The sequence below is a fragment of the Aspergillus stella-maris genome, assembly GCF_047715825.1.
Source record: "Aspergillus stella-maris strain CBS 113639 unplaced genomic scaffold BDV14scaffold_26, whole genome shotgun sequence".
Taxonomy (NCBI): Eukaryota; Fungi; Ascomycota; class Eurotiomycetes; order Eurotiales; family Aspergillaceae; genus Aspergillus; species Aspergillus stella-maris.
In genome coordinates this window covers 1-14392 of record NW_027396820.1, presented here as the reverse complement: position 1 = coordinate 14392, position 14392 = coordinate 1, and the positions used below count along the sequence as shown (strand labels likewise).

General features: G+C 48.7%; 5 protein-coding genes across 5 annotated transcripts; 2 read left to right on the top strand and 3 right to left on the bottom strand.

Moving 5' to 3' along the window:
* Positions 1 to 57: 57 nt before the first annotated feature.
* Positions 58 to 2166, top strand: BDV14DRAFT_199969 (ankyrin repeat-containing domain protein; the record flags this gene model as incomplete). Its single annotated transcript, XM_073773406.1, has 1 exon — positions 58 to 2166. The coding sequence occupies one exon, from the start codon at positions 58 to 60 to the stop codon at positions 2164 to 2166; it is 2109 nt and encodes a 702-aa protein (XP_073628234.1).
* A 555-nt stretch (positions 2167 to 2721) lies between these two features.
* On the top strand, positions 2722 to 3318 carry BDV14DRAFT_199968 (ankyrin repeat domain-containing protein; the record flags this gene model as incomplete). The annotated part of the gene is made up of 1 exon (XM_073773405.1): positions 2722 to 3318. The coding sequence occupies one exon, from the start codon at positions 2722 to 2724 to the stop codon at positions 3316 to 3318; it is 597 nt and encodes a 198-aa protein (XP_073628233.1).
* A 248-nt stretch (positions 3319 to 3566) lies between these two features.
* Positions 3567 to 5797, bottom strand: BDV14DRAFT_208757 (alpha-galactosidase D; the record flags this gene model as incomplete). Its single annotated transcript, XM_073775481.1, has 5 exons — positions 3567 to 4290; positions 4355 to 5144; positions 5202 to 5258; positions 5339 to 5637; positions 5697 to 5797. 5 exons carry the CDS (start codon positions 5795 to 5797, stop codon positions 3567 to 3569), a joined length of 1971 nt encoding a protein of 656 aa, XP_073628232.1.
* A 4655-nt stretch (positions 5798 to 10452) lies between these two features.
* On the bottom strand, positions 10453 to 13056 carry BDV14DRAFT_199966 (ankyrin repeat-containing domain protein; the record flags this gene model as incomplete). Its single annotated transcript, XM_073773404.1, has 1 exon — positions 10453 to 13056. The coding sequence occupies one exon, from the start codon at positions 13054 to 13056 to the stop codon at positions 10453 to 10455; it is 2604 nt and encodes an 867-aa protein (XP_073628231.1).
* Positions 13057 to 13195: 139 nt separating this feature from the next.
* BDV14DRAFT_172874 (GFA family protein) lies at positions 13196 to 14200 on the bottom strand. Its single transcript, XM_073768652.1, has 4 exons — positions 13945 to 14200; positions 13804 to 13889; positions 13648 to 13752; positions 13196 to 13585 (listed from the first exon to the last, which is right to left on the bottom strand). Exons 1-4 carry the CDS (start codon positions 14039 to 14041, stop codon positions 13517 to 13519), a joined length of 357 nt encoding a protein of 118 aa, XP_073628230.1. The 5' UTR covers positions 14042 to 14200; the 3' UTR covers positions 13196 to 13516.
* Positions 14201 to 14392: the final 192 nt, after the last annotated feature.

Genomic DNA, 14392 nt, shown 5'->3' with positions numbered 1-14392 from the left:
TCCATGCTCATTCTACCTTAACAAAGTGTGTATCTTTATCATCGAAACAAACCTATAATGGCTGAGAACGCAGCGCCGCTTGACTCCTTGGGTCTTCCAGTGGAGCTGATTCAAAGTATTACCCATTATTTACCGGGACCAAGTCTTTGTGCATTTGCCAAAACCTCGAGAAGGGTTAAAGACGTTGCAAGCTGGCACTACGCAAGAGACAAAGGCGAGCATATCCTTGTTTGGAAGCTCACAGAACTGCACCGCTCTAAATACCACAGACCTCCGAACCCGGAGCAGTGGCAGCCGTACAAATTACTAGTCGACGCCTGTCGGAGAGGCGTTATTGAATATGAACGGACTCATCTCGACGACAACACCCTGCCAAAAGATTGGTGGCAGGATCTGGGATTCAGGTTTGCGCCATTTAGTCCACTCGATGCTGCTGCGCAGACCAACCATCACGAAATTATGCAATTACTGCTTCGCGCTGAAACTGAAGGCTTGCACAGAAAGTATCGCGAACCCCAGATTTGTCTTCTGTTGACTGCAGATCCTGACGACGAGGCTATTGGCCTTCTCGTGCGCCATGGGGAGCGAATAGGAATCGATTGGAAACGACACTATCTTTCGAGCTATGCGGCAGAGAACCAGTTGCCTGTATCTGCAATTCTCAAACTCATGCGGCACGAGCCGTGGTCCGACAATTGGCGTCCCACGTATCCTACTCCGTGTACTCCCTTCGGGCACGCCCTCCAGACCAAAGAAGGCACCTCGCATGAGAGACAAGAAGAGATCGTCCGTGTGCTTCTTCTCGATAGTACGAAGTTAGACCGGAGTTGCGAGATTGAAGATGGATACTATCCTGTTCACATGGCCGCAGGTTACGGCTCTGAAGGGATACTGCGGATGATATTGCATGACTTTCATGCGGATCCCAACAAACCTACCGTCGCTACTGGTCAACCTCCACTAGATCTTGCCATCCGACGCAGAATACGCGGAGAATATGCGCTGGACAAAGTGCAGATACTTCTTCAGACTGGTGCGCGTCCCGATTCGCTGACCTTCGAGGTAGCATTGGAGTATGCCTCTCCTGAGATTGTGCAAATTATCTGGGACACATGGAAAGTTCGAGACGCGACGGCTTCATCTGAATTGCTGATTGGGGCGGCAACAGTGGGAGACATCGAGGTTCTGCAGAAGTTGCTGCCTCTTTGCTTGTCTGGTGACAACGAGGAATGCTTGAGTACGGCGCTGCAGAAAGCTGTTCAGTTCAAACGTGACCTTGCAATAGAGGCTCTTCTCGGCCCTGAAACGTCCATATTAATGACACATCCGAACATACACAAAATTCTTTCTACTACTCTCGTTCACGAAATAGTCGACACGCTAAAAAGAGTATTGGCGTCTTCTGCGAGTCAAGAGATCGAGTCCTTGCACGACCGCAAGCTGATGTGTGCTGCCATTGAGCACCAACCGCTGGAAATCTTGTCTACCATCTTGAAGCGTATCCGAAGGCAATTCCATAGTGAGAATATAGCCTACATACTAGACACTATGGCCATGACGGGCGACAAGGAGGCACTATCCCTCTTCCTCAACCACATCGACCCGGGTGAGGCCAACATGCAAGCTCGGCAAGAGTTCTGGTTTCCATCTCTAGCCTTAATCAACCCATTGGCAACGGCCACCTTTCACAACCACCCGGCTGTCGCCAAAGGACTGATGAAATGGTGCCTAGGGTACAAGATTCACGAACAAACTGATGAATCCACCCTGGCCGTAGCGATATCAGCTAACAACTCTCTCATCGTCCAAGCGCTCCTAGATGCCGGCGCAGAGTTCAAAGCCCACCACGAAACCATAAATGTAAATGGCTTCGCCGAGACAGTCAAGGTCCTGCTCGCCCACGACTATAGGGCTAATCTTGAGTGCCGCAGCCGCCAGACTGCGCCGGCGGTGAAGTTATTCCTTGTTCTGGGTCTGTTGAATAAGGACTCATATTCTGAAGAAAGCCCGTGGTTGGTGCGTGCTGTGAAGAAGAACTGTCATGATGTGGTCAGGGTGCTTGTGGAAGCTGGGTTCGATGTGACCAAGGCAGACAATGACGGGAATACGCCGCTTCATGTAGCAGAGGATGATGAGATGGTCAAGATTTTGTATTCGAAAAGATAGTTTAGGTTGTTTAGTTAGTTCATTTAGTCCAGTTAGATTTTGTTAGCTAGATGCTTTGTGGATATTCAAGAGAGTAGTGATTCTATAGTATGTGTTTCGAAGAGATCAATGTACTCTTGCGCAGAACATGGTACCTCGACTATGCTAGAATTACACGCCATGGAAAGCAGCGTAGTAGCTCTCTTGGTAGATAATGTTAGCAAAGAGTACCAGTAATAAACCAGACACCCGCAGGCCCTTGGAGTACATCCCCGATTTAAAAGAGCCGTTAACCAAGGTACTCCAACGACTACTACTAGCATTTTAGAGGGATAGATCAGGCGTCGGAGACATGTTCTATGCTCCAGATAGACTCAAATGAGCGCGCACGTCCTAGTAGCATTGGTAGAAAGACTATCAAGTGGAAGGTTGATACCAACCCTTCTCAACATCGAGCATTAGGTTCATCTCCATCCATACGTTAATTTAGGGATGAAAATTTCCAATTACTTGTCGCTAATCTTCTACAATAATATCTACTTGCTTTCATGGGTGGCCGGACAGGGGGACGCGGCTATGACCCGATTGCTTCACGAAAAGAACGCGGATATTCATACCGTTGACAAGCATAAACAAAGTGCTTTGTTCTGGGCAGCCAAGCACAGTGTCAAGACCACCAGGATACTACTAGAGGCGGGCGCGAACGTGCATGGGCTTGATGAATACGGCAAGACGCCCTTCTTTGCCGCTATGTCAGAGGCATGTTTCGAGATCACTAACATCGAGTTTCGATCAGCGAACCAACCGGATGCAGATGGGCAGATGCGTCGTTCTGTTGCTGGCAAGCAGGCGGACATATGTCGGCTCTTGCTGGAGTACGGTGCCAGCGATCACGACAATGAGGGTAACCCTGCGTATCGCTTCGCACTGAAGGAGGGACTAGGTGAGATCCTACATATCTTCATCGAGAAAGGTGTGGTGCCTATCGATGAGGTCGATGATGAAGGGTTCTCGCTTGTATCTCGTGCTGTTAGGAAGGGGCATGACTCGGTTGTGAAGGTGTTGGTTGATGCCGGGGCAGACACTATAAAGTCTGATAACACTGGAAAAACGACGCCTCTTCACTTGTGCGAGCATGATGAGTTGATTGGAAAGCTCTATTCGAGGAGATGAGTCGTGAGAGCCAACTTTTGAATTGGATTGAGGAGTTGACTGCTTGTTTGATATCTACTTTTTGTTGTTTTTAATGTACTAGAGTCCTCATACTTCTGATTGATATACTCCTTCGTCCCTGTCAATAATTACTCTCTCTTACTTAGATATCTGACCCCTAAGTACTTTCTAACTAAGTAATACGCTCCGGACATTCACCCACTCTTGATCCCCCATTACCATCCAAAAAAGCCCTCACTTGCCCTCCCTTAATCAAAAACACCAACCCCCACCAAATCCGGCGCCCACCCCGTAAACCCCCCCTCCACCTCATTCCCCAACACAACCTCATTCCCCCCCTCCTTCCATCCCCCCGTTAGCACCCCCAAGCGCGCACTATCCCACCATCCCAAGCCAGGCCCAAAAAGCTCACTGTGCCGTCCCGAAAGCGGGACTTCGAGTCGTATGGGTTCAGCGTCATTCACGCGGATTGTGAGGTTGCGTGAGTTCGAGCCCCATTCCCATGCTGAATCAAAGGCTACGTCGTTGTTTATGTAGTCTATGACGAGGTACTTGAAGCCCGAGGTTGAGGAGTGGATGAGGGCGGTTGCGGTGTTGTTGCTGGAGAGGTATGTGATTTTTGAGCCCGCTGGTGAGCAGAAGGAGGAGGGGCATTCAAAGCTTGACGCGGAGCCGGTCAGACTGAAGGAAGATGTTCCAGTGTAGTAGGTTGCTTTTGGGGCTGCGAGGTGGATTGAGGCGATAGAGGCAGTCCCTTGGATTGTTATTGTGTTGTTTGAGGAGGCGGTTAGGGGGATTCGGGCTGTTGCGATTGAGGAACCAGGTGGGATTGTGATTGAGATTGGTGTCTTGCTGCTGCTTGAGGTGAGTGATACGTTTCTTGCGCTTGTGGATGCTTCGTTTAGCACGATAGTGAGGTTGTAGTTGGGGCTTGTGGTTATGCCGTAGATGTCTGAGAAGGTAGTTGTATCACTATCAACACGCATATTAGCATCTCTCCGTGGACATCATATATCTGAAAGAAACAAATACTCACCCCTCAAGAGACCCAAAAATATCAGCAGGATAACTCCCAGCCGAAACCGTCCCACTTAACTCGACCAAAATCGTCCCATGCGCCTCAACACTCGCCGTATACTTCGTCCTGACCCCCTCAAAGCTCTCCCCATTCCAAACATCCTTCAAACCACTCGCAAACTGCACCCCCACATCCGGCAAATCAAGTGTAAGTTTCCTATCCTCGCCCCTCCAATTAACCACCGCCGCAACAGTCCTCCCCCCCTCCAACGGCCCACTCCAAACCTCATACCCCTGGTCAGACCACCTCCTCTTCAAAGCCGCACTAACACCCAACGAATCCTGATTATACGCAATAACATCCCCGTTCCGCAAAATATCCAAAGACTGTTCCCTCATCCCATCAACTTTTGCCCCAATAATAAGCGGCGCCTTAAGTATCCCCCAGAGCGCAAAATGCGTTTGTTCCTCCGGGATACTCAGAACATCCTCAAGTCCCACAAGTAACATATCAGGATCCGGCCACTGTCCCGGCCCCGCGAAATCCGTTTGCGGGACGGCCTGGTTTAACGTGCGGAAGATGGAGCGCCAGTGCGGCGTTATGTCGTTTCCTATTCGCCATGAGTGCCCGACGGACGGCGCCCAGAGGGCTGGGAAGTCGATGCCCCATTCGCAGACTTGGAAGAGGATTGGGCGCTCTTGGGATTGGATGTAGCGCGACATGTTTAAGAAGCGTGGATGCGGGGATGTGCTGGGCGCGTAGTTTACGTTTGGGTAGTTTGTTGCGGCGTCGCTATAGCAGTTGTCGTCTAGAAGTGATTGATTAGCAGAGGGACAAAGCTAGGGCAAAAGGGGATATAACGAACACTTCAACGAGTCAATGCCCCATTCTGCGTATGTCCTTGCGTCGATGTCCTCATAATCTAGACATTCACGTTCGATTAGCAACGCCCATAATACAACCAACCAATACAGGTATAAAGACGGAGGCTGGGAAACACACAAAGACTCCCCGTATTATTAGGCGGACTCCCACACAGCAAAATCCCCGAGTCGCCGTACGCACCAAACAGCAAGCCCCTCTCATGCAAATACTCTCCCAACGCCGGGAACCCCGACGGGAAGAGCGTTGCGTTCCACGTAAAGCTACCATTCGGCAATCTCTCTTCTACAGTCCAGCCGCAGTCGATGGTGACATAGCGGTAGCCGAGATCTGCGAGGCCGGTGGAGAGAAGCGCTTCGGCGTTTAGGTGTACGATTGATTCGTTGGGGTAGCAGTTGTATTCGTTGTAGGTGTTCCATCTGGGAAGGGATATTAGTGGATAGTATTTCTGATATGGGTAAAGTGGTGTGAGACGAACCCCATTTGTGGAGTACGGGCTAGACCATCTTGAAGACGGGGGTGGAGTGGTGGGCTAGCTTGAGCTACAGAGAGAAAGAGGAATAGAGGTAGAGCTATCATCTTGCACGGGTTGCAGAGACCAAGCTACACAGCACAAATGATTATTCGGTACAGATGAGGAACACATATATACTCCGAGACAAACGTCGAACACTGTCACGGTCCTCAAACGGAAATTCCGTCATGGCGTCATGCATACATAGAGTGTACCGGAAATTTTCCTCTTGGAGAATGACGATCGTCTTGGATGCATGAAGAATCAATTAGGCTAATTCAGGGGACAGTGAGGATGTGGAGTTAGGGCTTGCGGGGCACTCCATATGGGGTTGGTTGTTGGTCTCGGGGTTCATATAGGCCCCGACGCCGACATTATTTGAAATCTTACACGGAAGGTGCATTGCAAAAAAGTGGATTGCTGATTTAAAGACAAGAGGAGCTTGAAGTTAGAAGTTGCCTGCGGATAAGGCCGAAGGAAGGCGGGGAACAGGATTTCTCTTGCGAATATCTCTCGGGTGCAAAAATAGAGGCGGTGTTGCCGATCTCTTGAACTCTTATACCTTCTCCTGACTCTCTACTATATATACCCAAATTAGTAATTCTAAGAAGACTTATATATAATATTAAGCATAAATAACTATATCACTAAGTTCTAAAGTTTCAAACCTTGTTTTGGTTTAATTATCAACCTTTAAAAAGTTAGAACTTGAATGCCTTGTTTTTGCCTAACTTTTTACTAGTTTTAAATACTAATATCTTCCCCAAATCTATATATAATCTATTATACTTAGAAGTATAGAATATCCAAGTTCTATATTATATAATACCTAGTTAAATCAAAGAATTCCCTATGTCCTAGTCTTGGCTAAATTCCAGAGAAGGCGTAGGAGTAGAAATGCCAAGTACAGACCTCCGCCTCTATTCTTGCACACGGCAGATTTACACTATTAAGGCACTATATACATAGAAGCAAAGTTGCCGTATCTATCGCCCACTAGTGATGATCTTTACCATCTCTTCGCTTTCAGCGTACTCAAGGGCTGTTTTTCCAGCGTCATCTTTTTGCAAAACGTCACATCCAGCCGACACCAAGAGTCGTGCTATTGAACAGGCGTCATGCTTGGCAGCACGCCCAAGTAGCGTGTAGCCCTCATGTTCGGGACCAAACTTGTAAACATCGTTAAGCGGAAGCAGGTTTCTGTAGACATAAAACTGTATAATCTGCACCATATCATGGGCCATGGCTTTTTCGATTCCCAAGCAGCCAGCATCATCAAAGATACCCGATCCAGACTCCAATAACATATCAGCAATGACCACTCGGGATTCTAAGTTGTTCGCAAGGGTCTGGGATGTATAGTTAAAGATGCCAATACCCTGGACCAAGAGGTCCGACAATGCTATCACGATCGTTGGCTTACCAGTTGTGGTCTTGACGGTTGCGGATGCGCCTACCTCCAAAAGTAGACAGACTATATCTTGGTGCTGCTTGCGAGCAGCGCAGCAGAGAGCCGTGTAACGTGTCTCGGATGCGGCGTGTATATCGGCACCCTTTGCAAGTAGGAGTCGAACGCAGTCGATGTGGCCTTGGTGAGAAGCCCATGATAGTAAAGTCGCTCCGAGCATTGGATTGGGGTGGTGGTGGTTTAGAGAAGATATGTAGTCTCTGCTGTTGACGTCGCAGCCATGCGCTAGAAGGAGCTCCAATGTTTCGGTGTAACCCTCACGACATGCATATAGCTGTAAGCTCTGGTTTTCATCACTTCCAGAGTCATCTGTTATGCCAAACAAGACGACGGAGGTTGTAGGGTCTAGCCCGAGCGATAATAGATAGCGAAGGATCACCGGCTGATTTTCTAGTACCGCACAAGATAGAAGAGTCTCGCCTTGCTCGGTGTTGAGGTGAGCGTACCCTGGTGCCCATCTGAGAAGGGCTTTGAGCATTGATAGCCTGCCGTTCCGGATTGCTACGTAAGTCGGTTGACTGTTGGGAGTCGCGTAGTCGAGCGGTGATGGTTCTGGCTCCCAGAACTCAGAGGGCATTGCTTCGGCTGGTCCGAGACGTCTGAGCATAAAGGATAGCTTGCGAAGACAGCCCGACCGTATAATCCGACCTAATACTTTACGTATCGTAAACACGCTAAGTGGAGTTATGATGTAGGTGAGGACTGTCGAGAATATCTGGACCGAGTGATGTTCTGCGGCCTGGAGCAATGCAGACTTCCAGTATCTGAGTTTGTTGGGAGAGCACCTTGTCAAAAGTGCCTGAACAGTTTCGTGGTCGCAGTGTTTAAATACTTCATAAAAAACCGCATCGGGGTTTCTGTAATGCAGTCTTGCGCTACTTTCGATGCGCTGCATCAACAGTTTGACCACGTCGGCGTGGCGGAAATTGGCAGCTTTAGCCACAGCCTGCAAAAGAGCCAAGTCAGAGTAGTCGCCATCCACAAAACCCTCATAACGAGCCATAATCCTCCGGATCGTTGACAAGTCTCCAAGTTGAGTAGCTGCCAAAAGCAATACTTTCCAGTCATAGGGCGTGCCAACCTGGTTACCCTCCAGCCAAGTGTTCAGCAAGGGCTCGAGTACGCCTGATTGTTGTCTCATGGCTTCTCCAAGGGCGTCGATATCATCCTTGACAGAAGCTCCATGCTTCAATAGTTCCATCATTACATCGTCATCACCAGCTGCTAGATAGAGGGGCGAACGACGATTTTGGTCACTGCGGAGGTTCGGATCAACGTTGAATTCCCGCAACAGAACCTTTATAGCCTCTAGCGTGTGATTCCGGAATGTGGCCCATTGAAGAGGATAATGTCCCTCACGAGTGCATGTCTGGTTCAATCTGACCTCATCGCTCGCCAGGAATCGAATGATATCTAGATAGGAATCAGACTGTTTCAATGGATATATGGCCATCGCGAACGCACTCTTTCCATGTCGACTGAGTTCATCCGACCACAGACCGCAGTTCATGAGCTTTTTGATAGTACATAGGGGGAATTGACGCTCACACACCCACATTGACAAGTCAATTCTCCGCTAGTCAAAGCCGGCAAGGCGTGGATGACTGACTAGATGCTTTATTGTGCTCTCTTCGGTAGTGGGAAAGCAAATCATACGGCCAATCTCCTCAATGTCGCTTGTGAATCTCGTTCTGATTTCTTGTTGTAGAAGGACATCAATGGCCTCTAGTTTGTTATTGTGCAAGGCGGCTTCAAGGGGCGTTACGAATGGTTGTACGTTGTGAATCGCTCCTCTGTAGCTCGGCGGGATCTCAGATTCACCTATGGGAGGACTGGGCGAGGCCCCCCTTTTCAAGGGTTCCTCCACTTTTGCCACATCACCCTGGCTTGATGCAGTGACTAGGAGTTTGAACCGTTTGAGTGCCTCCATATCATACCAGTCCTCCTCGAACTCATGGATTGGTGACCAATAAAAGCCCCTGCTGCAATAATTCCAGCACTGCATGTACTGGACATCACGGTGGCTTTTCAAAATTGGTTTCGATTGCTCGAGGGCCCATTTTGAGGTGCAAACGAAGGACAGTAGACTTGGTCCCTCCAGGTAGTCTGTGATATGGTTCACAAGCTCCATGGGAAGGGAGTATATCGTTCCTGCGACATTCTCCATATTGGGACTTGTGGCATTCTCCATCTCGAAGTTTGAGGAATGCATTAGACAAACAGTCACTTGGAAGACTGGAGGGGACGCACTTTACCTATATACCCGAGGCCACAAAGGAGATGTCAAAGGCATCTTTCAGCGTTTCAAAATGGCTTGTCTCTCAAAGAGGGTTTGTGCTCAGATTCTGTAGTTTTTTTTCATCAGTCTCTTTCTGCTGGGTCTTAATGAATAGGTTACGGGGAGAGTCAAGCCCGGTTTGCTGAAAGAGTACAATGCGAAGAAGATAAGGGAGCCGTGGATTGCCGCTCATATTTCTACTACCATGTTGTCTACCTTCTCTACCTCGTGTGTCTTTGATAGTTGTTGATGATCCTTTGGCCCGCTTGGATAGCGCTTGAATGGAGGCCGATCAAATATTGGCATTAAAATAGAATCTCTAGGGACAAATATGAGATTGAATGAGATTAAATATTGATTACGTGGACAATATATGCACGGAGAGTAGCAGAACACCGCGGCGATACTAGCACCGCGGATGCCATTGAATGATTCGAGGGGCGTAAAAACAAAAACGAATTAGACACATTCCTAGATCCCAATTGCTGATCAAAATATTCTATTCTCCTGGAGTGAGGCAGAGGAACAGTTTCAACCTTCAACAGTTTATTTCAAGAGAAAGACAAGTGGTGTTTGGAGTTTCATTGTATTCGCTTGGTTGCTGTGGCTCGCTTTGTGGGATAGAGCCAGCCGAGATACTTATAGACAGACAAAGGAGGCATTTCGGCACTTTGTTGAAAGTAGCAGGGGCAGTCCATAGACCCTTTTTGAAACCCCTGCAAGTGTATACCTGTTAGCCGTTGTCGAATTCTCGCGTTGCTCCAGGGCGCCCTAAGCTGATACCCATCAAGAACTGGGTAGAGAATGTAGTACCTCGAGACACTACCGGTATCTTCTTACTTTATATTATACACTTATGATCAAACAAACGGACGCGATATTCAAGAACTAGGTTGGAAAAATTTTCACAAGTCTATAGATGCCATTGCTAACTTAATTGTATGCACTAGACGCCTAAAAAACCGAATACACTATTACATATGCGAATACAAAACCTTGATCATCCTGTCGTCCTCCGCAAGTTCCAAAGGCGTACTCCCCTTTCCATACCCTTTAGAGACATCGCATCCCATTGACAGCAGAAGTTGCGCTACTTTATAAGCGCGGTGCTCTACAGCCAACATCAAAAGTGTTTGATGGCCTTCATTCATCTCATCCAGTTTGATCAGGCCCATCCTGATATGGAACATGATTATTTGTGGTATATCCTGTTCAAGGGAATAGAGATACCCGGACACACCACAGACATTGCCGATGGGGGTGTTATACTCAAGAAGCACACGGGCAACATCCAGGCGACGTTTGATGATTGGCTCGAGCTCTTCCAATGTTTTCCCGGTGCCCCATTGATACTGTGCATCCCGTTTAACCTCGAGACCATTGCTGATGGCAAGAAGGTAGGGAGTTGTTGAGCTGTGATCGAAAGCGTACACTTGAGCACCGGCTTCCAGAAGCACGCGGGCTGTTTCGGCTTGTCCTTGGGCAGCAGCCCAGTGTAGTGCCGTGCGGCCCATTATATCCACGGAATGAATGTCTGCGCCATTGGCAAGCAGTACTCGGACAGCATCCGCATGGCCATTGCCAGCTGCCCAAGACAGAAGGGTTCTCTGCCTCGGTGTATTGCTGTAGTGAATTTGGCAGCCGCGGGCAAAAAGCTGCGCAAGGACTTCTGCCTGGCCCAACTGAGCGGCGTGGAGCATTGGTAAGTTCTCTAGATTCAAAATTGACGTGGGGTCGGTGGCAAGGCAAGATGGTTCCAATGCAGCGAAGAGAGCGAGTGCTACCTCTTGATGGCCATGAGCAACAGCTATAGTGATTGCGGAGACGCACTGCCTGATGTCCAAGGAAGCGAGGTTGGAATCCCACTTGAGGAGTGTCTCGACGATACCTAGATGGCCCTTCTCTATAGCAGCCATCATCGGGACATAATAGAGAATTGCCTTGCTACCATGCCAATCCCAGATTTCCGCGTGCTTGGGCCAAACATGTTGCAGGAACAAGCACAGTGCTGGCGTATTTCCCGATTGTGCTATTGCCTTGAGGATATCTCTGGCGACGTCCCACGATATTGGTCCGACATAACGATTAAGAGCCATTTTTAATATTGAAACAGGTTGGTACCTCGCTGCTTCTTCTATTACCACGACCCATTGCCACTCCATCAGCTGATCACAGCGTTGGAGAAGCGCTCGTACTGTGCTCTCCTCACAATATCTGCACGCATCAGGCAGAGCCCAGTCAAAACGTGTTAGCTGGGCCTCCCGATAGGATGTTCGGTGCATAAGGTACTTGGCAGCATCGCCTTGTCCATAGGTTACGGCTGTTCTGAGGGCCTCCATTCGAGGATTTTCATAAACGAAATCGGGGTCATTGTCGTCTTCGCAGAGAGGCAGCAACTGTTCTATTAGCGGTACCCTTCCGAGACGAGCTGCGACTATTAGTAAAAGTCTAGGCCGATGTGAGTGACCGGATTTGGACAGCCATGCGTCGAGCAATGACGGAAGTGCGCAGGGAAGCCGGTCCATTGCGTAATCGAGACAGTCTGGATATTCAGCAGGGGAAGCGCCACACTCTAGCAGGGCGTCGATAGTCTTCAGGCCCTGCTCAGGGTCATCGGCTACACCGTGCAAGACAGCGTAGTATAGAGGAACATGCTTAGCACTATTCGCGGCACCCAAATTTGGATCAACGCCGTATTCTTGCACGAGCATTCGGACCGTTTCGACATAACCGTGCCTTGCCGCTAGGTGGATAGGATAATAGCCTTGTTCACTGCATACACTGTTTCTCCGCTGCTCGTCACTGAGCAAGAGCCGTCTTACGTCGTGACGTGCACGGTCAGCGAGCGCCGCAGACGGGGTTACATTGCAGGGTCCGGAAAGAGCTTTCCCGACAGGAGTAGGGTACTCAGTCTGATCAGACCATAAACCAACGTTGATGAGCTTTGAGATAATCGATATATCCTCGCGCCTGAAACAAGCCCACTTGGCGGTGTTTCCTCGATGCCAATTTATGCCTTGGGTCCGCGGATGCCTAAGCAAGACCCTGATCGTGCTTTCCTCCGTCGTTGGCATGAAGAATAAACGTCCAAACTGGGAATTATCCTCGGAGTACCGTACGTCTGCGCCGACGTCGAGAAGAAGGTTGATAATCTCGTGGTGATTGTTTTGCATGGCTGCTTCAAGCGGCGTCACCCACGACGACTCATACTGCCCGGGATCACTACCGCGAGATATCGGAGGATTTGGTGATACGTCCTTCAATAGCTCCCTGACCTTGGAAGTGTCACCCGCCTTAGAGGCCTTGACCAACGTGTTAAACCTCTCCAAGGATTGGCAGCCGCTGTACCAGGACATGGGTCGTCGGAGAATTCTCCCGTCCCCTTCATTTGGCTGCCATTCGAGAATTGTACGCGACTTATCATCCTCTTGGGCTTTTTTGATAAAATTCTCACACTGTGAGAAAGCACATTTTGAGGTCAAAGCAAAGTTGAGCACATTGCTCTGTCCTAAGTATTCGACAATGTGCCAACAAAGTTCCGTGGGTAATTTGTAAATCGGGGATGTACTCGATGCCATATTGATTGTGTGATGCGAAATTGTTGAATAACCTTTATGAATCTCATCACAGGGAAAGGGTCTTGTCTAATAAACACTTCAGATCTAGGGACAAAGATCATCCATGAAACGGGTTAGGCAAAGCAGCCTTGGTTTTGGTCTCTTCTGATGGCAATGAACAGAGGCTTTATGCTCGGTGTTTTACAGCCATTCCAGTTTTATGGGAGCTTTCAGGTCAAAGAAAGTAAGGTAATAAGGACCAAGCTCATCTTTGTATTTTGCTTCCTGTTTCAAGCTAAACGGCAATGAGTACTCCCTTGAGAATTCAACGCCACAACCACCCTGACACCTGGATTACTTTCCTCCATCACATTCGACACGCCATGAAACTTCTATGGAACCAAAACATCAAGCCCACCTTATCCCCATGTCTGCAAGCTACGCTCAAACTCGACTTTTCCGGGATGCCTGAGTCGAGACCTCAGATACTCCGCCCATCAACAGGCTTCAACTTTAACTTCGCTAGATCAACTTCTTCGATTGTCCTAGCCTGTAAGGGGTCAGTAAAGGGGCTGTAGATCATAGATCAATGATAGAAAAAACGATGGATACATTGACAGCCATAAAATCGCTTCCTTCAGAGCCCTTGGCATATACGCTAGTTCCGCAAGTCGTGCAGAAGAAGTGAGGGAACTTCTTTGATGTGTGACGATATTCCTGAGCATGTTAGCCATTTAGTAAGCGATCCTCGGGATGGAATCCTTGTACTGTTACAGCGTCTGCAGAGTGATGGAATGTGGCTTCCGATTCTTTGGGGTAGACCATCAGATAGCCGTTCTTTGTGCAAATAGAGCCTGACAGAAGCAACTGCTTAGCGTTCTTCAAGAACTGACGAAGAATTTGTCTTACAGTTGCAGTTCACGACTTCCTGCTCCTCGATAGGAACCGGGAGGGTGAAGGTAAATTTGACGGTGCCGCAGTGGCAGCTTCCCTGGTAGGAGGTCATAGTGCTTGTAGTATCTAGGCTGGAATAAAGGATTGAAGGAGAAAAGAGAAGAAGGTGGTATGGTTATGAAGAAAGAAATCCACTGCTGACTGCAGCTGACTGATCTCCTATTCAATGGTGCAAGAGGCCGTAGGTATTCGGAGGATCGTTGGGGCAACCATTAGTCGCTTGGCAAGTCAGGCAGCGCCGATGTCTGCCTGGCTGACTATAATCCTCCAAAATAACTAATGACTCATCAGATAAGCTTCGTCAGCCTGTTAACGTATTCGGTAAGCGAGCGGGCCATGTAAGCGAGCGGGCCACCTCACGCGTTTTGGCCGCGATTGGAATACTCACCAAATTCAACCATTA

Bases quoted from the DNA above. Each gene is read 5' to 3' on its own strand.
- BDV14DRAFT_172874 (XM_073768652.1), bottom strand. From the start codon at position 14,041: ATGACCTCCTACCAGGGAAGCTGCCACTGCGGCACCGTCAAATTTACC. The intron at 13,890-13,944 runs GTAAGACAAATT...TGCTTCTGTCAG, and splicing joins GGAAGTCGTGAACTGCAACT to GCTCTATTTGCACAAAGAAC. The intron at 13,753-13,803 runs GTACAAGGATTC...TAACATGCTCAG, and splicing joins ACTCTGCAGACGCTGTAACA to GAATATCGTCACACATCAAA.